This window comes from Nerophis lumbriciformis, linkage group LG38 (assembly GCF_033978685.3).
Source record: "Nerophis lumbriciformis linkage group LG38, RoL_Nlum_v2.1, whole genome shotgun sequence".
Lineage (NCBI taxonomy): Eukaryota > Metazoa > Chordata > Actinopteri > Syngnathiformes > Syngnathidae > Nerophis > Nerophis lumbriciformis.
In genome coordinates, this window is record NC_084585.2 from 1367478 (window position 1) to 1392979 (window position 25502).

The 25502-nt window shown below is 39.7% G+C and overlaps 1 protein-coding gene across 4 annotated transcripts in view; it reads right to left on the reverse strand.

Annotated features, from left to right (window-relative positions):
- Window positions 1-25502, reverse strand: part of slc2a9l2 (solute carrier family 2 member 9, like 2) — a 157240-nt gene that overhangs the window by 20754 nt on the left and 110984 nt on the right. For all 4 annotated transcript variants that reach the window (XM_061932404.2, XM_061932405.2, XM_061932406.2 and 1 more), the window contains 4 exons: window positions 18522-18709; window positions 16610-16720; window positions 1834-1935; window positions 644-719 (listed from right to left, as the gene is read on the reverse strand). In XM_061932404.2, the coding sequence (XP_061788388.1) occupies window positions 644-719; window positions 1834-1935; window positions 16610-16720; window positions 18522-18709 (477 nt within the window). The remainder of the gene's footprint in view (window positions 1-643; window positions 720-1833; window positions 1936-16609; window positions 16721-18521; window positions 18710-25502) is intronic.

Here is a 25502-nt window from a genome sequence, read left to right on the forward strand (position 1 = left end):
CATGGGTGTTGCGGAGTATGGCTTTATTTTCTATAATAACAAAATCATTTTCTCAGCCTCACCTTTGATCTGTTATTCTACGGTGGAGTACGCCATCAATGACCTCTGCTATTGTGTCCTGCCTTCAAGTGTCATGTCTCACACAATAGAAACTCTCCTACTCCATAAAGATCTTTTCTCTGAACTATTCAGTGTTTTGCTCAGCTCGCACTCTTCTTTATTCGCCCACTAACAACCAAAAATTGTACTTTTAAATACTGGAAGTTAGCTAAGCAATGTTCCTGTTTCTGACAGTCATTCATGATTATGGTATTAGTTTATTTCCCGGACCATAGGGCGCACCGGATAATAAGGCACACTGCCGATGAGCGGGTCTAGTCAGGTCTATTTTCATACAAAAGGCGCACCGGATTATAGGGCGTTCATATTATGATTATTTTCTAAATGTAAAAGACTTCCTTGTGGTCTACATAACATGTAATGCTGCTTCTTTGCTCAAAATGTTGCATAGACCACTGCTGTAGGTTACTACTGGTCATGCTTATTATAGCATAAATAACAGAGGAATCATGCTTATTATGGCATAAATAACAGATAATATGTGTGAAAGTAAGGAGAAGTAGGATGGTAAGAAAAGGATTACCTGGCCCCGAGCAGAAGGAAGCAATAACAGCCAGTATGCAGGCGAAGCTGAGGTATGGCATCCATGACACACTGTCCTGCAAGAGAAGTGGTGTGGCGCAGACTCATCATTCAACTACAACAACTTTGTGCCATAACTACAAAATCACACCTGAGAGATGTTTTATAAGAAGCCCTGGAACATAGGGCCTGGTCTAATGAATCACACCTGAGAGATGTTTTATAAGAAGCTCTGGAACATAGGGCCTGGTCTACTGAATCACACCTGAGAGATGTTTTATAAGAAGCTCTGGAACATAGGGCCTGGTCTACTGAATCACACCTGAGAGATGTTCTATAAGAAGCCCTGGAACATAGGGCCTGGTCTATTGAATCACATCTGAGAGATGTTTTATAAGGGTTATGGTTAGGGTTGAGTGTATGGTTAAGGTTAGCGTTGGGTGTATGGTTAAGGTTAGGTTTGGGGGTATGGTTAGGGTCGTATAAAAAATCAGCCGAAAAGGCAATGCATTCAACAACCGAAATAATAAGAAGCGTGGTGCGTTGCATTAGCCATCTTGGATCATGATACAAACCACGGGTGCTGCAGTGTCTTTCAATTTACGGACAGTGGTTTGTTATTGTATTTTTTTAATGGGATTGCCGTTCAGTCTTGTAGCCATCAATAGCGTTTCTACTAGTATGGATTCTTCATTCATCATTCCAAGCAAAGTTTGTAAGTATAATAAAAGTGTTTACACTTCCTAAACTGCCTCATGTGTGATGTCTATAGGAGTGTTTCCATGCATTGTTGTATTGTAGGATATACAAAGACGCCCCTTTTGCTGCACGCAAAGAAGATGAATCACCAAGGTCAAGTGCATTGTTTCTCATGGATACATTTGTTCAATATACACATTTTTCTATTTAAGAACCCTTTATAAGAACCACTTTAAGTTTGTTCCACTATACAATTGATCGGTTAAGCTATCTATCAATATTGATATATTGAATATTGGATTTATATCTACATCATATTTTGTCCACTTGTTCAAGTCCAAATCATCAGAGTACAGATGTGTTGAGAGATTTTCATTTGAGTTGCTTTTTCTATGAAAGGGAAAACCAATTTGTTCCTTCCAAATATCCCGTAACCACGGTACAAGATCCTGAGACAAGACTTGGAGAAGGTGAGTGGAAATAGGCTCTTACCTGGAAATTGAGGAAGACCGTGAGCAGGCTGAAGAACACGGCCATGGCGCTAAACCCAAATATGAGAAGAGGTTTTCTCCCAATGCGTTCTATGACTAAACCCTAGAGAAAGAGAGGACAAGGAGAGCTTTGTATCAGCGCCATTTCTGAGACCAGTAAGCCCTTGGCCCTGTTTGGGAATTAAACCCTTTTGTGTTTTTGCTTGGGTGTTTTATAAGATAAGTTAAAACCCCAAACACAGTAGCGGCTGTTGAAGGCTGGGCAATGTACGTTCAATAAAGGCAACTCAATAAATTAGAATATTGTAAAATAATATTTGATTTCAGGAGTTTGATGAAGACGAAGAGATTAAAGGCTCAGGAAGTTTTTGCTGATTAGAACAAGTAGTAGTTCACAAAATGGGACTTTTTGTGAGATATTAAATATGTTCTTTATTAGATGTAGGCTATAATCATCAACATTACTAAGACATGCATGTTGGCAAATTAATCTATAGAATATACAAGTTTCACTTTTTGAATGAACCTACTAAATAAATGAACTTTGTAGATATTAGATATTAGATATTCACATGTATTAAGATGCACATGTGGTGTGTACAGTGGTGTGTCGTCAGGACCAGCAAGGACTTCTCTGCTGGCCTAACATAACCACTAATCATCATCATAATTAAAGATGCAAGTATTTTTTAATTGACTTTCCCTAAATATGTAAAAGTATTCATACTGTCTTCATGTCATATTATGCTCCTTCCACTGCTGTTGTTTTTAGCTTACACTTTGTATCCAATCACAATTCAGCTGGCTTATGTTGCCATGCTCTACCTAATCTGCCTTCACAATCAACAATGTGTGTGCACTGTAAGTCAACGGCCACATACAGTTGATAGATCATTGCCATAGCCAATCAGATCACAAGTTGTTGTCAGCAGCCTATCTAGGTAGCCTCTACCATGAATCGATTTAAGTGGACCCTGACTTAAACAAGTGTAAAAACTTATTGGGGTGTTACCATTTAGTGGTCAATTGTACGGAATATGTACTGTACTGTGCAATCTACTAATAAATGTCTCAATCAATCAATCAATGATGGTAACAAGACTGGGATTGGATACTCACTTGTCACTCCAAAGTGAGTATCCAATCACAAGTTGCAATTTAGCAGGAAGCAGGAAGTGTTGACCCACAAAGAAGGGGAACAAAACGTTGATCAGGTGGCAGATATATATTTGCAAGGCCATTTTGAAGAAGGATATTTAAAGAGAAACTACATCTTGTGAGACCATGAAATGGGGAAATGCCCGCCACTTCCACTCTAATCAAGGGACTACGAGGGTACCACTGGCTTATACGGCGTCCAATGGGTGCTACAAATTGTGAGTTCAAATATTTTATTTCTTCATTTTTTTCATGTTTAATATGTTTTTTGCAATTGTAATTTTGACAGTACCACATAAGATATGTTTTAATTGCTGATGCGGGTTTATCGAATTTTTAAATGTGCCAGAAATGTTGTACACTGTTGATGTGTTTCAATGGGCAGTTGTGTGTAAATGTGTTCCTGTATAGTATTTGTCCAGCAATGGTCATGTGGTGACATCAATGACGCTATTTGGAGAGGTCATCAATATTTGGAATCAATGCACTGTACAGGAGATAATGATAAGCCATAAGAATCCAAGGTTATCATGGCAGGCATGGTTCCTCTGGATGGAAGCCTCTGAGGCAAGTGGAGAATTCAGGAAGCTGGTCTCACCTCGCTAGTGGGATTTCATGAAGTTGAGGAAAAGGTGAGTGCTATTTGCACACTATATGTCCCGACGGCTCAGCAGAAACAAAGAAAGGAAAGAACAGGAAGTATTTTCTCTGCGCTGAGTGTGGAAGGGGAGCTGGAGTGTGGAAGGCCTGGCATTGAAATGTGCACTGCTCTAGACATTTCTCTAGCAGAGAAGCACAGCATGGCCAGCAGAGCTGCAGCTCATTAGGACTCTGAGGCTGGGATTCTGTCTGCTGTGAGCCTGCAAATGACAGTCTAAAATCCAAGGCCAGCTGAAAAGTGGTATGTTGCGTGGGTTGACAACAGGTCTCAGTCCACATAAAGGTACAGCTTACATAACGGTGACATCTGCTCTGAGACAGAAATACTTTGTAGAGAATGACATAAATAACATTTCTTTTGTGTTGTTTATTGTTTGAGGTGTACCTTTAAGGGTGTCTTAGAATAGTTGATTCCATACCAAGGAATCTGATTCAACTATCAACCTCGCAGTGGATTGTCGGACATTGAATCCAAAGATTTTCCTGCCTTCAAAGTTGCGTGGAGGCTAAATGTGTGCCGCCCCCAGCCGGAGCGATTGATATCAGTCAACACGGCTGAAAGCTCCGGCTGTGTTGATTGAGCCATCGATGTCCCTCTGCGGCAGCTACGTATTTAAACTGCGGTTGCAGCCTTTGTGCCACTTTAGAAGCGCTATACGGACAGCAGACCTCAAGCATCTACCCAAGAAGAAACAGCTGGAATCGTGTTTTTTCCCGCTACTTGGTGCATAAGGAGGCAGCACGGTGGAAGAGGGGTTAGTGGGTCTGCCTCACAATACGAAGGTCCTGAGTAGTCGTGAGTTCAATCCCAGCCTCGGGATCTTTCTGTGTGGAGTGTGCATGTTCTCCCCGTGACTGCGTGGGTTCCTTCCGGGTACTCCGGCTTCCTCCCACCTCCAAAGACATGCACCTGGGGATAGGCCCCTCCCACCTCCAAAGACATGCACCTGGGGATAGGTTGATTGGCAACACTAAATGGTCCCTAGTGTGTGAATGTTGTCTGTCTATCTGTGTTGGCCCTGTGATGAGGTGGCGACTTGTCCAGGGTGAACCCCGCCTTCCGCCCGATTGTAGCTGAGATAGGCTCCAGCGCCCCCCACGAGCCCGAAGGGAATAAGCGGTAGAAAATGGATGGATGGATGGTGCATAAGGTAAGAAGTGGATTTGTGCCATACGGAGCATGATACGCAGGATCACTGGACTCCTACAGAACACTCCAGACTGTGCTGTGAACATTTTGTCTCTGGTAAGTGAACACAGCTAGTAGTGTTGGCTTCCTTTCCAACCTTTTCTGACTCATTATAATAGATGGATTGATTGATTAGAAGTTTGCATAGGATCAGGTAGTTTCATGACGGTACAGATTGACTGATACAAGGTCAACTGAAAGACAGCATTACAAGCATGTCGTGTTTACTTAAGAACAAGTTTCCTCCGTGTCATTAGAGTAACGTTGAAGTTTTTTAGCGTTGCAGATATGGCAGGTGAAAACCAGCCAGCACTTTAAGAAGCCATGTGGCGAGGAGGAAAGTTAAGAAACAGAGCAGAGAAATGAAGAGTTCAAAAGTAATCATTCATGGTGGTGACAACATGTTAGTCCACAGAGCGCTTGAAGGCTGCTTCAAAATCATCTATGAGTGTCTCGAGTAAAAGTGGCCCCACCACACAAGCTAGGAGCCATCATGCTTTGGCCACAGGTGTCAAACTCAAGGCAGATCTGGCCCGCCACATCATTTTATCTGGCCCGCCACATCATTTTATCTGGCTCGCAAACACCTGGAAATGATATGTGTCAATAAAGGACTTCATATTTTATCACTAAATGTAACGGATTTTTTTCATTTTAAAAAGAAAATATATGTACTGCTTGAAATTGCATACCTTTTAAACTTTAATAGTATCCATTATTGCAACAAATATTACAGTATTTTTAGTCTAAATAAAAATAAATACTTAATTATCTGCTTGACTTATGACTTTACAGCAAACTACCCATCAAATGAATAAAAACGACAATAAACTGTATGGTGTTCTTTACAGCATATCACTGTCAATTGAAAACAACTACAAAAATGTGGGTTCAAATTCTGGCGCATGGTCAGGATTGTAGCACCACTGCCTCAATTTGAGCTAGGAAAAACCCTGTGAACCCTCCGACTCTTTCCATGGCAGAGAGGCGAGCTGAGTAGCTGAGGGCCTCCTCGTACAGGAAGTCTGGTGGGAGGATGTTCTAAGATTGGCGACACGCCGCCACCAAAGCGGAAGCTGTGGTTGTACACGGAGCTGGCGTTCAGAAGTCCCTGCTGGGGCTTGCCAGGAATTGGACACGGCTTTGACAAGTTGGCTGGGGCAGGATGCGTCCCTCACTGCTCCTCTGGCAACCGGAATGATCTTTCCGCTACGGAAACCTTGTTGCTTCTCTAGATGAGTAGTGCCCAAAGTGTGGCCCACGGGACAAATGTGGCCCTCCAAGTTGTTTCATTTGGCTTGCCTAAGGGTGGCTTCCCAAATGTAATACATGATTATACTAGAGTCGTACGGTATACCGGTACTAACAAAGTACTGCGGAACTAATGAATTAAAAACGGTACTACACTGCTTTTGAAAAATACTGGTACTTTTTTTTTTTCCAGACACACATTGCTGGTAAAACGAGCAGAGGCGCATGTTAGGCAACACACACAAAACAGCGTACTGATGTTCTTTTCTACATATATTGGCCGCACATGTCCGTCTATAAGCCGCGGCCCGGCTTTTCAGGGCCTGTAAGCGGCGGCGGATTTCCGTTGCGTGTGGCATCTGTTTTCTTTTTCGATGGCCGGGTCAATCGTCTTCGGCTTTGGGGCCGCGTCGTGTACATGTCTCTACCATGATGAGGGTGAGGGCATAACGCTCAAAATGGCCCACTGAATGATTTTGTGAGTGCATTTGATTTAGTGTGAACAATTTCACTGGTCCACCGTCACCCATTTGGCAGTTTCATTGGTCGGATGTGACGGGACTAAATTGATCGGTGACATGTGACGCTCGTTAATCTGGAAAAATCCATAAACTTGCCACCGCGTTGTATAAATGGCAGAGTTCAATAAATGCAAAAAAGGTAGCGGCTTATACGCTGAAAAAAGAGCTCACAAAATAGAAGATAAAAATAATACATTTGAGTAAAAAAGTACTAAAAACTAGTGAACTTATCTGTCTATGCAGCAAGTGATCTTTCCTTGAAAAGACTAAATGAACATTTGTATAAATAGAAAAGATCGGGGCTTGAAGCTATAAAAAGGTTCTGAAAACAAGCATCATTCAGCAAGATGTTCTATGTGGAGAAAAAACACAATACCTTATTTCAATACTTCACATTTTAAAACCAGAATAGAGAAAATGAATTCTTCATGCTAAAATCCAGATTAAAACGTCAAATCAATGACTGAAAATAAGTAAATACTGCAGCTCTTAAAACTAGGGACATTTCTAAAAGGAAAAGTGTGAAACTTGGCAAAAGGCAATTCATGTGCTAATTGCTGTTGACACTAATGACCTTGAGTATTTGTACACATCAGTATTTTTACACATTTTACACATATTTTTACACAATTACATTTCATTCATTGCTTCCCCAATTGAATGTATCCTAATCAGGAATGCTTTAACATGAAAAATGTATGAAAAGGCAAATCATCGTTGATAATGTTGAGAGGAATCAACCTTCTCCATCACTTGAAAGAATCCACACTTGTGGGCAGCGTGGAGGTCAAAGCCGTGACTTTAGCACTCACGCCTGGCAGGCAAGCCGTGACTTTAGCACTCACGCCTGGCAGGACTAAAGCGTCTGGTCATTATTCATCACATCAAGAAGCCCAGCAGCCATTAAAGACAAGTGGACATGGCTGGAGGCGCCACTGGTCCTTCACATGTGCGGCTGGTGTGGCACCACGCACACACCCACACCCACACCCACCCTGAGGAGATGTGCTTTGCTTGCTTTCACACCGCCGTCCATTCAAGTATCAGCAGAGTGTTGACTTCATATGCTTATTTGCCTTCCATTGCAGCCATTAAACCACATCCAATTCTATTTACAATCCGCAAAGTATGCAAACATACCATCTAAACACCACAAAAAACATTTGGAATATTCTGCTCCCAATACCTGTAGATTACCGTCATAGTAGTAACTCAGTGGTAACTCAGTGGTAACTCAGTAGTAACTCAGTGGTAACTCAGTGGTAACTCAGTAGTAACTCAGTAGTAACTTAGTAGTAACTCAGTAGTAACTCAGTAGTAACTCAGGTTGTATCGATACCAAAATGTGTTTCGATACTTTTCAATACTTTTCTAAATAAAGGGGACCACAAAAAATGTCATTATTGGCTTTATTTGAACAAAAAATGTTAGTGTACATGAAACATATGTTTATTATTGTCATTTAGTCCTTAAATAACATGTTAAACATACTAGACAACTTGTCTTTTAGTAGTAAGTAAACAAACAAAGACTCCTAATTAGTCTATGCAGTAACATATTGTGTCATTTATACACATTATAAAGGACAAGTGGTAGAAAACGGATTATTAATCTACTTGTTCATTTACTGTTAATATCTGCTTATTTTCTCTTTTAACATGTTCTATCTACACTTCTGTTCAAATGTAATAATCACTTATTCTTCTCTTCTTTGATACTTGACATTAGTTTTGGATGATACCACACATTTAGGTATGGATGTGATACCAAGTAGTTACAGGATCATACATTGGTCATATTCAAAGTCCTCATGTGTCCAGGGACATATCACCTGACTTTATAAACATAATATACATTTTTAAAGAAAAAAGATTTTGTGACAATAAAAAATATAGATGTAATCATAGTAGTATCGACTATTGTACTTGGTATCATTACAGGAGATGTCAGGTGTAGATCCACCCATGGCATTTGTTTACATTGTGAGCTATTGTATCCTCCTACGGTGTGTAGTGAAGCATGTTTAGCTATTCCTCATCCTCCAGTGATAATGGTACTTGTAAGAAACTTACTTTATTTGTCGCCATGGAGACCAGGATTAGTGATTTAGAAGTAACTAAAACACTGCAGATGGACGTTAGCCACTAACTAGCTAGCCATGTGCTAAAGCAGCTCTTCCTGAGGGTGTTTCAGTGTTATAACTTCACCTTTATCTTGACTTTTTACACCAAAATGCGTCCATTCTCCCTTTTCTGTCTACACACTGTGTCTGCTTGTAAGTACTCTGTGTGTGTGCGCTGCCCAACATGCTCCTCTGCTCCTAAAAGCAGCAATGTCACCACGTGACCACGTCATGTCTGTAAAAAAATAAAAGTGGAAGCGGTACATTTCAAACAGAGTATAGTACCGTTTATGATTCATTAGTATTGTGGTACTATACTAGTACTGCTAAACTGTCCAACCCTACAGCACTTCTTTATGAAACACAGCAGCTTTAAAGTGACAAACAGAAAGTGATGAAGGGCAGAGAAGGCAAAGTCAAACAATCCCATGAAATGGAGAAGGCAACACAATGCATAAATAACAAAATAAAAATGCTTAATCAATAATGTTAAGCATCATAAGAATGCCAACAGAAAATCTTTAGTCTGCTGGCTAGAAAGTTAGTGAAGCAAGAAAGGTGATGATGATGATGATGATGATGATGATGATGATGACCAAGCAGCAGATTTTATGGACACTAAGCAACTCTTTGACTGGCAGCAAGATGACAATCAATAGTTTGGACACACACACACACACACACACACACACACACACACACACACACACACACACACACACACACACACTCACACACACACACACACACACACACACACACACACACACACACACACACGCACACACACACACAATGAATAGTTTGGACATCAATAGCAAAACAAAATAAAAAAAGAAAGAAAGATAAACTACTTTATTGATGCATTTTATTATGGGCCATTCAAAATGATGTGGCGGCCCACATCTGGCCCCCGGGCCTTGAGTTTGACACCTGGGAATTAGATGATGATGTTGTTTTTTGTTTTGTTTAATATCTGACATAAATGTTCAGACTTTTGAAAAGCCCATGGGCCTTCTTTTGCGGTACATCATCCCCACTTAGGCTCCACTTCCAGGCCACACACATCATTCTTTACCCTCAGGCAGCGGAATTGACAAGACATGTAATCATTACTTACACACCAGGCTATGCTTTATTATAAGCACATCTTAATGATGTTTTTAATGAACCAAAATAAATATTGTCACTCCTGGTTGGGAATTAAATGCTCATTAATGCAAAACTGCTGAGTAAAAATAAAATGTCATTTTCCCTTACACACTCACGAGCAAATGGCCTTTTTTGCATGCGACCCAACGATTTGTTGTTGATTTGTGGTGGATAAATTAAAAGTAGGCTTTTCCAAGACAGGTGTAGTTTTACTTTTGATTATCCTAAAACAAATTCCGCAGATTGTACAAATCGGGAGGGAAGATTTTACAGCGAGTGAGTTTTGTCATCTTCCCAGAGAAACTATGTCAAATGTCCAGAATGTTCCAAGTGGAAGAGAAGTCGTGCGTGTGTTTCATCTCCTTAGCAGTGGGAAAAAAGTGTAATATTAGCAGTATATGATGCAAAACAGGCAAGAAATATGAATATTAGTGTGACATTACTATTTGATGTGTGAGTAAAGTGGCACAGTTTATTGTGAGAGCTACTTCCTGTTGCTATGCCAGCAGGATGCTGATGCATGAACATGTTGTGCTACTTCCTGTTGCCATGCCAGCAGGATGCTGATGCATGAACATGTTGTGCTACTTCCTGTTGCCATGCCAGCAGGATGCTGATGCATGAACATGTTGTGCTACTTCCTGTTGCTATGCCAGCAGGATGCTGATGCATGAACATGTTGTGCTACTTCCTGTTGCCATGCCAGCAGGATGCTGATGCATGAACATGTTGTGCTACTTCCTGTTGCCATGCCAGCAGGATGCTGATGCATGAACATGTTGTGCTACTTCCTGTTGCTATGCCAGCAGGATGCTGATGCATGAACATGTTGTGCTACTTCCTGTTGCCATGCCAGCAGGATGCTGATGCATGAACATGTTGTGCTACTTCCTGTTGCCATGCCAGCAGGATGCTGATGCATGAACATGTTGTGCTACTTCCTGTTGCCATGCCAGCAGGATGCTGATGCATGAACATGTTGTGCTACTTCCTGTTGCCATGCCAGCAGGATGCTGATGCATTAAGATGTTTCCCCCCTTAAAGCAGCTCCTACTGTTTATAATTAGCATATTTAAAGACATAATTACTGTATGCACAAACTCGCTGAGAAAAACACCACTTGACAAAGAATGATTAAAATATCCTATTAAACATAAATAATAAATATTTGAATTGTTGCCAGCCTCACATTATGATGTGGGAAGCAGATGACTGATAAAGACATCAAATAGTCAAACTCTCCATCATGTGGTACACACTGCAATTAATAGTCAAACTACCCGTATATATATATATATATATATATATATATATATATATATATATATATATATATATATATATATATATATATATATATATATATATATATATATGCATGCTATTTTAATGTTTTTACTTTCCAGAATATTTATTTTTCAATACAATTGTATTTCTATGCATATTAAATGGCACACTGTAATCTACTGAGTTCAAGTAAATGCCAAAATGTTTAAAAATTCAGTATATAATGTTTTTATTCTTCAATCAGTTCATGTAAACATTTTTGATATTAAATATGTTATCAAAAACAAGTAAAATAAAGATAAATAATAATAGAACAACAAAATCATTAGGGGCGGTATAGCTCAGTTGGTAGAGCGGCCGTGCCAGCAACTTGAGGGTTCAAGGTTCGATCCCCGCTTCTGCCATCCTAGTCAGTGCCGTTGTGTCCTTGGGCAAGACACTTTACCCACCTGCTCCCAGTGCCACCCACACTGCTTTAAATGGAACTACGTAAAAGTGCTTTGAGTCACTAGAGAAAAGTGCTATATAAATATAATTCACTTCACACTTCAAAATAGAAAAACAAAATGAAAAATAACGTTACATTTACTTTGCTGACTAACTATGCTTACAACCGAGTTACTAACTCAATTACTATTTGGGAGAAGTAATTTGTAACTGTAACTAATGAGTTCCTTAAGGCAAGATGAGCAACACTGATGGAAAGATATCCGCTGACTTCACAGGCTAGAAAAACATGACAAGTTGTGCAAATTCCAAACATCTCGTTTGTAGGAAGTATGAAAGAAGGCAAGATTGTTTTATAAATATCTCTGCATGGCCTCCATGGTGTGATTTCACATTTGCAGGATTTATGCAGATCCCTAATTCACAAAAACAGGTACCAGTAGGTAAGAAACAATGGTCTTGTGCAATATACATTTCATTATAAAATGATGTTGCTGAATAGACAAAATGTCTGTTTATTAAATTATGCCTCTAATAACTAAAGTTCCTTGGGTGAATAATGTAAAGTCACTACACCGGTATGTTTTAGTGCTTTCATGGTGAGTTTACTGACAGATATAAGTAAGAACTTTACACTACTTTATATTAGAAATGGCAACAGTGGAGGATGAATGTCACATAACAAGAAGATAGAGAAAAAGAAGAAGATTATCCACTACGGTGTCAACACAGACTACAAAGGCAAACTCACGCAATTTTGCAGGACTTATGCAGATCCCAAATACAGATCAGCAGGTACCAGAAGGTAAGAAAAGTTGCTTTTGCATAATATTGTGAAACAAAACAGCAGATAATATGTCTTACCTTATACACACACCATAATAATACTCCTATGTTGAAGCACAGTACAATCCATCAAGCGGTGTGGCTTCATAGCTTACCAAAGTCCTACTAAAACATTTTCATAGATTTTTGAGGGCTGTGTGTAATGTTCTATATTTTCAATGTTGGTGTTGTTAACTTGAGTCATATTGCAGTCTACAAGTATCTCTTATGTGTGACTGCCATCATATTGCAGTCTACATGTATCTCTTATGTGTGACTGCCATCATATTGCAGTCTACACGTATCTCTTATGTGTGACTGCCATCATATTGCAGTCTACACGTATCTCTTATGTGTGACTGCCATCATATTGCAGTCTACACATATCTCTTATGTGTGACTGCCATCATATTGCAGTCTACACGTATCTCTTATGTGTGCCTGCCATCATATTGCAGTCTACATGTATCTCTTATGTGTGACTGCCATCATATTGCAGTCTACATGTATGTCTTATGTGTGACTGCCATCATATTGCAGTCTACACGTATCCCATACGTGTGACTGCCATCATATTGCAGTCTACACATATCTCTTATGTGTGACTGCCATCATATTGCAGAATACACGTATCTCTTATGTGTGACTGTCATCATATTACAGTCTACACGTATCTCTTATGTGTGACTGCCATCATATTGCAGTCTACATGTATCTCTTATGTGTGACTGCCATCATATTGCAGTCTACACGTATCTCTTATGTGTGACTGCCATCATATTGCAGAATACACATGTCTCTTATGTGTGACTGCCATCATATTGCAGTCTACATGTATCTCTTATGTGTGACTGCCATCGTATTGCAGTCTACACGTATCGCTTATGTGTGACTGCCATCATATTGCAGTCTACACATATCTCTTATGTGTGACTGCCATCATATTGCAGTCTACACGTATCTCTTATGTGTGCCTGCCATCATATTGCAGTCTACATGTATCTCTTATGTGTGACTGCCATCATATTGCAGTCTACATGTATGTCTTATGTGTGACTGCCATCATATTGCAGTCTACACGTATCCCATACGTGTGACTGCCATCATATTCCAGTCTACATGTATCTCTTATGTGTGACTGCCATCATATTGCAGTCTACATGTATCTCTTATGTGTGACTGCCATCATATTGCAGTCTACACGTATCGCTTATGTGTGACTGCCATCATATTGCAGTCTACACGTATCTCTTATGTGTGACTGCCATCGTATTGCAGTCTACACGTATCTCTTATGTGTGACTGCCATCATATTGCAGTCTACATGTATCTCTTATGTGTGACTGCCATCATATTGCAGTCTACACGTATCGCTTATGTGTGACTGCCATCATATTGCAGTCTACATGTATCTCTTATGTGTGACTGCCATCATATTGCAGTCTACATGTATCTCTTATGTGTGACTGCCATCATATTGTAGTCTACATGTATCTCTTATGTGTGACTGCCATCATATTGTAGTCTACATGTATCTCTTATAGTCCGGAAAAGACGGTAACTATTTGTTAATGCGAACCTTATTTATCATGTATTTATTTACTTGCCCATTTATTTATTTGTTAATCCACTGCTTGTGTTACAGATGAAGTACAAACAAATGTGTGAGAAATTGCTTTTAAACAAAAAGAGGTCGGATTAATCGGCTGTTCTTACTCCTTTTCGGACAAGCTGGAAATATGTGAAGTGTATTCATGTTTGAAATAAAGGAATGTCATGTCATGTCCTCCTGAGAGGACGCTGGTTCTCCACAAGATGTGGTCTAGAGCTGTGACAAATGAAAGAAAGCTGACATGTGACCAATGTTTCTATATCGATCAGTCCGCCGTCCATCAAGGGCGGTCCCAATGACCTGTCCATGGCCAGGCAGCTTGAAAGAAGAGCCACAACATGCCTGAAGGACATCTTTCAAGTCCTTGTTTCATTTCACTGCCATGGAAACATTTGACTTGTAGGATGTTAGAGACAAGTGTGGCTTGATCTGAGAGACTTGTAGGATGTTAGAAACAAGTGTGGCTTGATCTGAGAGACTTGTAGGATGTTAGAAACAAGTGTGGCTTGATCCGAGAGACTTGTAGGATGTTAGAAACAAGTGTGGCTTGATCCGAGAGACTTGTAGGATGTTAGAAACAAGTGTGGCTTGATCTGAGAGACTTGTAGGATGTTAGAAACAAGTGTGGCTTGATCTGGGAGACTTGTAGGATGTTAGAAACAAGTGTGGCTTGATCTGAGAGACTTGTAGGATGTTAGAAACAAGTGTGGCTTGATCTGAGAGACTTGTAGGATGTTAGAAACAAGTGTGGCTTGATCTGAGAGACTTGTAGGATGTTAGAGACAAGTGTGGCTTGATCTGAGAGACTTGTAGGATGTTAGAAACAAGTGTGGCTTGATCTGAGAGACTTGTAGGATGTTAGAAACAAGTGTGGCTTGATCTGAGAGACTTGTAGGATGTTAGAAACAAGTGTGGCTTGATCCGAGAGACTTGTAGGATGTTAGAAACAAGTGTGGCTTGATCTGAGAGACTTGTAGGATGTTAGAAACAAGTGTGGCTTGATCTGAGAGACTTGTGGGATGTTAGAAACAAGTGTGGCTTGATCCGAGAGACTTGTAGGATGTTAGAAACAAGTGTGGCTTGATCTGAGAGACTTGTAGGATGTTAGAAACAAGTGTGGTTTGATCTGAGAGACTTGTAGGATGTTAGAGACAAGTGTGGCTTGATCTGAGAGACTTGTAGGATGTTAGAAACAAGTGTGGCTTGATCTGAGAGACTTGTAGGATGTTAGAAACAAGTGTGGCTTGATCTGAGAGACTTGTAGGATGTTAGAAACAAGTGTGGCTTGATCTGAGAGACTTGTAGGATGTTAGAAACAAGTGTGGCTTGATCCGAGAGACTTGTAGGATGTTAGAAACAAGTGTGGCTTGATCTGAGAGACTTGTAGGATGTTAGAAACAAGTGTGGTTTGATCTGAGAGACTTGTAGGATGTTAGAGACAAGTGTGGCTTGATCTGAGAGACTTGTAGGATGTTAGAAACAAGTGTGGCTTGATCTGAGAGACTTGTAGGATGTTAGAAACAAGTGTGGCTTGATCTGAGAGACTTGTAGGATGTTAGAAACAAGTGTGGCTTGATCTGAGAGACTTGTAGGATGTTAGAAACAAGTGTGGCTTGATCCGAGAGACTTGTAGGATGTTAGAAACAAGTGTGGCTTGATCTGAGAGACTTGTAGGATGTTAGAAACAAGTGTGGCTTGATCCGAGAGACTTGTAGGATGTTAGAAACAAGTGTGGCTTGATCCGAGAGACTTGTAGGATGTTAGAAACAAGTGTGGCTTGATCTGAGAGACTTGTAGGATGTTAGAAACAAGTGTGGCTTGATCTGAGAGACTTGTAGGATGTTAGAAACAAGTGTGGCTTGATCTGAGAGACTTGTAGGATGTTAGAAACAAGTGTGGCTTGATCTGAGAGACTTGTAGGATGTTAGAAACAAGTGTGGCTTGATCTGAGAGACTTGTAGGATGTTAGAAACAAGTGTGGCTTGATCTGAGAGACTTGTAGGATGTTAGAAACAAGTGTGGCTTGATCCGAGAGACTTGTAGGATGTTAGAAATAAGTGTGGCTTGATCTGAGAGACTTGTAGGATGTTAGAAACAAGTGTGGCCAGGTGGGTTTCTGGAAACTCTCTCACATCTTTGTTTCGGGATTATGGCAACAAAGTTGCTCTACAAAGCACATTTAGGGTATTTTCTTGTTTCTTTGGGGAAATGTTAGTAAAGTGGTTGAAACACAAACGCAATAAAGAAAAGAATAAATGAAATCTTGTAATGCGGTGTTGGCTACTTCCACTCCTAAACTTCAAAGGTACTGAATTATTCAGCATTATTGGCTTTATACCGAGGATGTCGTTGTGGCTTGTGCAGCCGTTTGATACACTTGTGATTTAGGGCTATATAAATAAACATTGATTGATTGATTGATATTGGCAGGGCACCTTTCAAGTCATTTACAATGTTAAAACATACGTTTGTGGAGTAATACAAATTTGATGGAATGATGACAAATGCAATATTATGCTGGAGATTGTCCAAATGGAAGAAGCTGATACTCACAGAGACGATAGCTGCCAGAGTCTCTACAGCTCCCGTGCTGAGCGTTATGTATGGGAGAAGGTTCTCAGCAAAGCCTGCTTCCCGCAGGATTCCGTTGGTGTAGTACCAGATCTGTAACAGCACACATCAAGGTGTAGTACCAGATCTGTAACAGCACACATCAAGGTGTAGTACCAGATCTGTAACAGCACACATCAAGGTGTAGTACCAGATCTGTAACAGCACACATCAAGGTGTAGTACCAGATCTGTAACAGCACACATCAAGGTGTAGTACCAGATCTGTAACAGCACACATCAAGGTGTAGTACCAGATCTGTAACAGCACACATCAAGGATTGACTTTGGTGTTTCTTAAAGGGGTCATGTCATGATTTTGTTTCTACCTCCTTGTGGTCTACAAAACATGTAATGGAGGTTCTTTGGTGCAAAATGTGCCTAGACTTGGTCTTACAGATCTATTTTTAAAGGCCTTTTAAAATGCTTCTTTTTGAGAGGCGCAGGTTGTTAGATGCAAATGACGCTCAGTAAGTATTCACACCCACCCGGCCAAAATGTTTTGTAGTTTTTTGGCATTCTTGCTTTTATTGTGCACTAGGGTTGTCTCGATACCAATATCTTGGTACCGGTATCGATACTTTTCTAAGTAAGGGGCACCACAAAAACAACAACATATGTTTCTTATTGCAATCGAAAAATAATTTAGTCCTTAAATAAAATGTTGAACATACTAGACAACTTGTCTTTTAGTAGTAAGTAAACAAACAAAGACTCCTAATTAGTCGTATGCAGTAACATATTGTGTCATTTATACACCTATTATTTTCTACACATTATGAGGGACAAACTGTAAAATAATATTATTAATCTACTTGTTCATTTACTGTTAAAATCTGCTTATTTTCTGTTTGAACATGTTCTATCTACACTTCTGTTCAAATGTAATAATCACCTATTCTTCTCTTCTTTGATACTTGACATTAGTTTTGGATGATACCACACATTTAGGTATGGATGTGATACCAAGTAGTTACAGGATCATACATTGGTCATATTCAAAGTCCTCATGTGTCCAGGGACATATTTACTGACTTTATAAACATAATATCCATTTTTAAAGAAAAAAGATTTTGTGACAATAAAAAATATAGATGTAATCATAGTAGTATCGACTATTGTACTTGGTATCATTACAGTGGATGTCAGGTGTAGATCCACTCATGGCATTTGTTTACATTGTGAGCTATTGTATCCTCTTACGGTGTGTAGTGAAGCATGTTTAGCTATTCCTCGTCCTGCAGTGATAATGATACTTGTAAGAAACGTACTTTATTTGTCGCCATGGAGGCCAGGATTAGTGATTTAGAAGTAGCTAAAACAAGCTAGCCATGTGTTAAAGCAGCTCTTCCTGAGGGTGTTTCATCTTTATCTTGACTTTTTACACCAAAATGTGTCCATTCTCCCTTTTCTGTCTACACACTGTGTCTGCTTGTAAGTACTCTGTGTGTGTGCGCCGCCCAACATGCTCCTCTGCTCCTAAAAGCAGCAATGTCACCATGTGACGACGCGCCGTCATGTCTGTAAAAAAAAAAAGGCAAACGGGTACTTTTCAAACAGAGTATAGTACCGTTTTTGATTCATTAGTAGCGCAATACTATACTAGTACCGGTACAGCGTACAACCCTAGCAGGAACAAATAGGTAAGAAAAGTTGCTTTTGCATGATTGGGTCCTTTTAATACTCTGCCTATCCACTTATTAAAAACAAACCTAGGTAGCCAGGTAGGTGGATAGGTAGGAAGGTAGAGGGTTGATATTGCAAAAGAAGTAGTAGATGAAGAAGAAGTGGTTAAACCCAGCCAGGCAGACGACTGCCAAGATGAAAGTGAAAGTGAAAGGCGGCGTATATCTTACAGCGTTGAGGCCACACAGCTGGTAGCAAGCCATGGTGACCATGGCGGTGATGAGCTGCCAGCGAACTGCCCGGTTCTTCAGCAGCTGCAATGGTGAGACCGTCTGGAGACTTTCCTGAGCTCGTGCCTCTGCATGGACTTCCTCCAACTCCACGGACACATCCTTTTTTCCAAGGAACCTTTGAAAGGCTGGACAGATTTACAATACATTTAGTGGCAACAACATATATACTGGAAGGAATAGCCTTATATATTGGGGGGGATTTACTAAGATCCAAATAGCACACGCTAATCAGCACATGCAAACTACAAAGCCCAAAAGCAGTGAAGTTGTCACCTTGTGTAAATGGTCAATAACAACAAATCCTTTTCAACTTATATTCAATTGAATAGACTGCAAAGACAAGATATTTCATCTTCACACTGAGAAACTTTCTTCTTTTTTGCAAATATTAGCTCATTGGAATTTGATGCCTGCAACATGTTTCAAAAAAGCTGGCACAAGTGGCAAAAAAGAGTGAGAAAGTTGAGGAATGCTCATCAAAGACTTATTTGGAACATCCTACAAGTGAACAGGCTAATTGGGAACAGGTGGGTGCCATGATTGGCTATAAAAGCAGCTTCCATGAAACGTTCACTCATTCACAAACAAGGACGGGGCGAGGGTCACCACTTTGTCAACAAATGCCTGAGCAAATTGTTTAAGAACAACATTTCTCAACAAGGAATTTAGGGATTCCACCATCTACGCTCCGTAATATCATCAAAGGGTTCAGACAATCTGGAGAAATTACTGCACGTAAGCCATGATATTACACACCTTGGATCCCTCAGGCTGTACTGCATCAAAAAGCCACATCAGTGTGTAAAGGATATCACCACATGGGCTCAGGAACACTTCAGAAAACCACTGTCAGTAACTACAGTTGGTCGCTACATCTGTAAGTGCAAGTTAAAACTCTACTATGCAAAACCAAAGTCATTTATCAACAACACCCAGAAACGCTGCCAGCTTTGCTGGGCCCGAGCTCATCTAAGATGGACTGATGCAAAGTGGAAACGTGTTCTGTGGTCTGATGAGTCCACATTTCAAATTATTTTTGGAAACTGTGGACGTGGTGTCCTCCGGACCAAAGAGGAAAAGAACCATGGGGACTGTTCTAGGGTGAAAGTGTAAAAGGCAGCATGTGTGATGGTATGGGGGTGTATTAGTGGCCAAGACATGGGTAACTTACACATCTGTGAAGGCACCATTAATGCTGAAAGGTACATACAGGTTTTGGAGCAACATATGTTGCCATCCAAGCAACGTTATCATGGACGCCCCTGCTTATTTCAGCAAGACAATGTCAAGCCACGTGTTACAACAGCGTGGCTTCATAGTAAAAGAGTGCGGGTACTAGACTGGCCTGCCCGTAGTCCAGACATTGAAAATGTGTGAAGGCTAAAATATGAGAAGGGAGACTGTTGAACAACTTAAGCTGTACATCAAGCAAGAATGGGAAAGAATTCCACTTCAAAAATGTGTCTCCTCAGTTCCCAAACCTTTACTGAGTGTGTTGCCATTAAATTCTAACTTCATGATTATTTACTTGTTTCTCAGTGTGAACATGAAATATCTTGTCTTTGCAGTCTATTCAATTGAATATAAGTTGAAAAGGATTTGTTGTATTTGACCATTTACACAAGGTGACAACTTCAGTGTGTTTGTGTGTTGTACTTGGTGCAGCTGTTGATGAACAGCACTGGGGCATCAATCATACACCAAACACTATTCTGGTCCTCATCACAAGTCATGTAACATTGATGCTTTGAGCTTCTCAGCACTTTCAGATGAGAACTGTGTCCTATTTTCACCAACGGTTCTAAACACGCGGGAATCAAACAAAAACATCAAACCCTATTTCTGTGAAACTTCACAGAAAGTCAAACATTTCACCTTTTTAGAAGGCTTTGGGAGAAAGAATAATGCAGACACAGTTCCTTCCACCGTTTACTTTGCATCTTTTCAGCTCAACTAATTAGGAAACATCCCAACACTGATTCTGTCACATTCATGTTTATTCAACTCATAAACCAAAAATCAATTACATGCAATATTATATTTGAGTAGTTTCAATGTGGTCAATTATACCCTGTACCATTTTCTTATATGATTGTGAGCTAGCATGGTAACAGAATCCTTTAGAGGATTATTCTACTAAAGGAAATATGCCCTTCGACAGCTTCAATAGTGCACATGTCCATCACAAGCTTTCCAGAGAGTGCTGGCCCTTGCCCTCAGGAAATTGATGTTCTACAGGAATGCAGGTTTGGATTTTAGGATGTTCCTTATGGTTGTTTAATTTTGGAGGGGGAAAAAAAACAGATAACAGACATGACACAAAATGATGGTCGCTTCAAATGGCAACTCCTGGCGTGAAGAAACACTAAAAAATGTCCAAAAAAATAAATTGTAGTGGTAAGTTACAGTTTTTGGATCAAGCGGAGTAAAAAATGATGGAATCATAAAAACAAACAACACTGCAGCATTGATTGATTGATTGAGACTTTTATTAGTAGATTGCACAGTACAGTACATATTCCGTACAATTAACCATTAAATGGTAACACCTCAATAAATTGTTCAACTTGTTTAAGTCGGGTCCACTTAAATTGATTCATGATTGAGATATATACTATCAAATATATACTAACATCATAATACAGTCATCACACAAGATAATCATCAGAGTATATACATTGAATCATTTGAATTATTTACATTATTTACAATCCGGGGTGTGGGATATGGAGTACTTTGTTGCACCACCTGAGGTATGGACTTAACAGTCGTCTTAATCCATCTTGCTCCAACTTTCTCTGGTTGCTGTTGTCAGATCAGCTTTGCTGGTTAGAGTCTTGTCATGGACCATTTTCTACAATTTCCGCCAAAGATTCTCAAATGGTGTCATGTCTGTGTAATCATGTTTTGTTTTAGTCATGTTTTGTTTAGTTATTGGACTCTTTAGTTTCTGGCTTTTCACTCCCTTGTCTTGTTTCCATGATTACCCCATTAGTTTCACCTGTTCCACGTTTGGACTCATTGTGCACTCTTGTTTGTCACCATAGCAACCCATTAGTTTTCACCTGTAACGTCACGCACCTGTTTCACATTTTGAGTCACGCACCTGTTTCCGTTAATCATGTCTGTAGTATTTAAGTTCATTGTTTTCAGTTTGTCTTGGGGTGACACCTCACATTTATGCTCTGTACATTTCTGACACTTTTTTCATGTCCATCCTTCATGCTGCTGCTTTTGTCCAAGCCAAGTAAGTTTTGTTTATTATTGCCACAGTTAGTGTTTTTTGTTGTTCATAGTTTTTGCCTTTGTGCAAGTGTTTGTGTAACGCAGGTGCCAAATTTATACCTTTTTGTATTTGACTGGTATGCTCTTGCTTACTAGTTACTCTTTGAGCGCTGTGCGTGCTTCCTGGTCACGTGACTGCCGCGGTCCAATTAGCTGGGCTTATAAGCCGGTAGCAGGAAGTTGCCAGCTGACAGATCGATTGTTTGCTCGAGGTAGGTTTTTAATCCTCGTTTTTACCTGGAATATTGTGCTAACTAAGTAGAAACTAAAATGCCTCATTTGTAACTTTATAGAGCCGACTACCAGCGCCGGAGTTTTTCTCTCTCTCATTAAGCTGTTGGTGAGTCCATATTTATGAACATAGCACAGTTAGCATTTATCCCTCTTCGATTGTTTTCATTGCAACAGTCTTTGTAGCATATTATCAATCGTCTGTATACAATTAAACCTTTTGATAACTATTTGTGTGTTAAATGTACTTTTAAATGTGTTTTGATAATAAGCATGTTTAGTGCACTGATGCTGCTAATAGTTATTTTGACATTTTATTGCATATTGTGATTTTGATGTTATTGATTTATATTGTACAATATGGAGGAAGAAGATATGTTGTGTACACATGGATTTAAAAGAATGTTCCTGGCTCTTACACAGGCCAGGCTTCTCTTGTTTTGATGGCGAGCTAAAGAAAGGAGCATCTAGTCCAAGGAGTATTCTTGGAGGATTCCAGCCAGAAACCCCACCACCTGTTCGGTTTGGGCGGGTAGGAGGCTCTCGAGCCGACCCTTTACATTTGTTTTTTTCCATCTTTGACCTGCAGTACACGAGCTGTACTGCCATCCTTTTTTTTTCTAAGAACTCTAAGTCTGAACTGAGATTTATTCAGATCCAGAAATATTAGTTAATGAAATTTGAATTGTATGTATGTATATAGTCACTGTTGTCCCGATTTATTTAATGTTGAATGGCCATTCAACTTATTGTATGTATATATCTGCTGTCCCTCACAAATGGTCTAATACACGGTGTCAAGCAAACTACAGTTTAAGCTCTGCCTTCTCTCTCCAAGTCGAAAACCCTAGTCTTCTGTTCTGAGCCCATAAAACCCCGTATATACAGTATTGCATTAAATTTGTAGTACGTATAGGTTACATTTGGTTTCATAGTTTGTTCTCCGCCATTGTGCGCACTTTTCGTTTGTACTTTTTTTTTGTCCTTTATTAGTGTAATAAAAAAAATGTATCTTTCCGTTGCCTTTGAGAAAAACTAAACCCCAGGACCAAGTCATGACAAATGGATTGCAATCTGGACTATTTGCTGGCCATGACATTGACCTCAAGTACTGTACTTTTCGGACTTAAAATCCTTTCATTTTCTCAAAAATTGACAGTGCGCCTTATAACCCGGTGCGCCTAATGTACAGCATAATTCTGGTTGTGCCTACCGACCTCGAAGCTATTTAATTTGGTACACGGTGTAATGAAAAGTGTGACCAGTTGATGGCAGTCACACATAAGAGATAAACTACAAGATGACGCCAGTAAACAACACCAAAACTTTAAATGTTCCATTGAGAATATAGAACATTACACACGGCGCTGAAGAATCTGTCAAAATGTTTTTAGTACAACTTGGGTAAACTATGAAGCCGCACCGCTTGATGGATTGTTGGCGGATTAAACATACGAGTATTACTATGGTGTGTGTATAAGGACCACAAAATGGCACCTAATAGCAGACATATTATCTGGTGTTTTGTTTCACAATATTATATAAAAGCAACTTTTCTTACCTTCTGGTACCTGCTGATCTGTATTTGGGATCTGCATAAGTCCTGAAAATGTGCGCGCGTCCGCCATTGTAGTCCGTAGTGGATAAGCTTCTTCTTTTTCTCTATCTTCTTGTTATGTGACATTCATCCTCCACTGTTGCCATTTCTAATATAAAGTAGTGTAAAGTTCTTACTTATATCTGTCAGTAAACTCACCATGAAAGAACTAAAACATACCGGTATAGTGACTTTACATTATTCATTCAAGGAACTTTAGTTGTTAGAGAATTCCAGTCACGGGACACATTTCGGGCGTTGTTGTTGCACTAGTGAGCCACGGATGAGGAGATGCTGCTCCGTTATTGATTGAAGTAAAGTGTGAATGTCATTAAAACAGTTAGCTCCATCTTTTGACACTTCTTCCACTCCCGTCCTTGCACGCTACACCGCTACAACAAAGATGACGGGGAGAAGAAACTGTCGAAAATAAATAAGACCCACAAAACAGTTGTTGCCCTATGGTAAGTGAATGATATGTAAAATGCATGATCATCTTGAAATGGACTGATGGAATAAGATAAGTGTAGAAAATGTCAATGTAAACTTCTACATTTATTGAAGATGTACTGGCAATCCTCTGTTGGCTTCCCGATGGACTTGACTCCCATATTATCACCAATGTAACAATTGAAGTACTGTACCCACTGGGCATCCATTGCAGTCGGTCACCCAGGAAGAGGTCTCCACATCTGCGACTCCTTCCCAAGGTTTCTACTTTTTCCCATCTCGGGCTTTTAGAGGTTTTTCTTGCCCGAATGTTGGGTGAGATCAGGGGAAGCCTGTGTGGTTGTGAAGCCCTTTGAGGCACATGTGATTCATGACTATACAAATAAATAGTGATTGATTGATTGATTGAGTTTCATTACCTGAAATGCAGCCCAATGACTGAGGAAATCTGCATGTTTTTTTCAGGCAGCCTTTATAAATCTCATTGGAAAGCCACCACACAAAAGTTTCAGCACCATCACCTTAGCTGATGCAGATTATTAAACCATCACTGAATATAACTTTCATCTAGTCATCCATAGTCCAAAATTGTTTCTCCTTAGCCATTGTAATCGTGTCTTTTTCTGTTTAGATGTTAATGACGACTTTCATTTAGCTTTTCTCTATTTAAATCCCATTTTTATGAAGTGGTTTCTTACAGTTCAGACACAGGCGGTGTCAGCAGTTTCTGTAAATGTGTTCTTTCTTTGCTTCACTGTGCATTTTCTGTTTTCAAGACGGATTGCGTTACGTTTTCTGTCTTGACTATTTGAGTCTTTCCTTGGTCTAGCAGTATGCTCGCCTTTGACAACCTTTCCATGTTTGTATTTGGCCAGATTTTAGACACAGATCACTCTGAACAATCAACATATTTTGCAATATTTAACTTCTTGACGAAGTTTGATACATTTCTACTTTGTTTCACATCCCATGTTGGTGTCATGATTGATGTTAATCCACCTGGTGCAACAGCTCTCCGAGGTGTGCAAACTCCTTTTTAAAGGCAGACTAATTAACAGATTTAATCTGATGCAGGTGTTAGCTTTGAAAATGAAAGTTTACAGGGTGATTACATGTGTTGATCAATTGAGGACTCATACTTGTTTTCACTCTGCTTTATCTAAAAAAGTAAACTGTTACTGTTGATTTATTTTAGTGTTTCTCAAAGCCAGAAAGTTGTGTCATTCTGTTTTCTGATTTTTTTTCTACAAGTCTGGTCATTCCTTATTTTTTGCCAGAGCTTGTAGTCATACAAATTGGGCATTCTTTTTTTTTTTAAACATATGTTGAATTTAGAGTCTCCTACTTTACTCTCT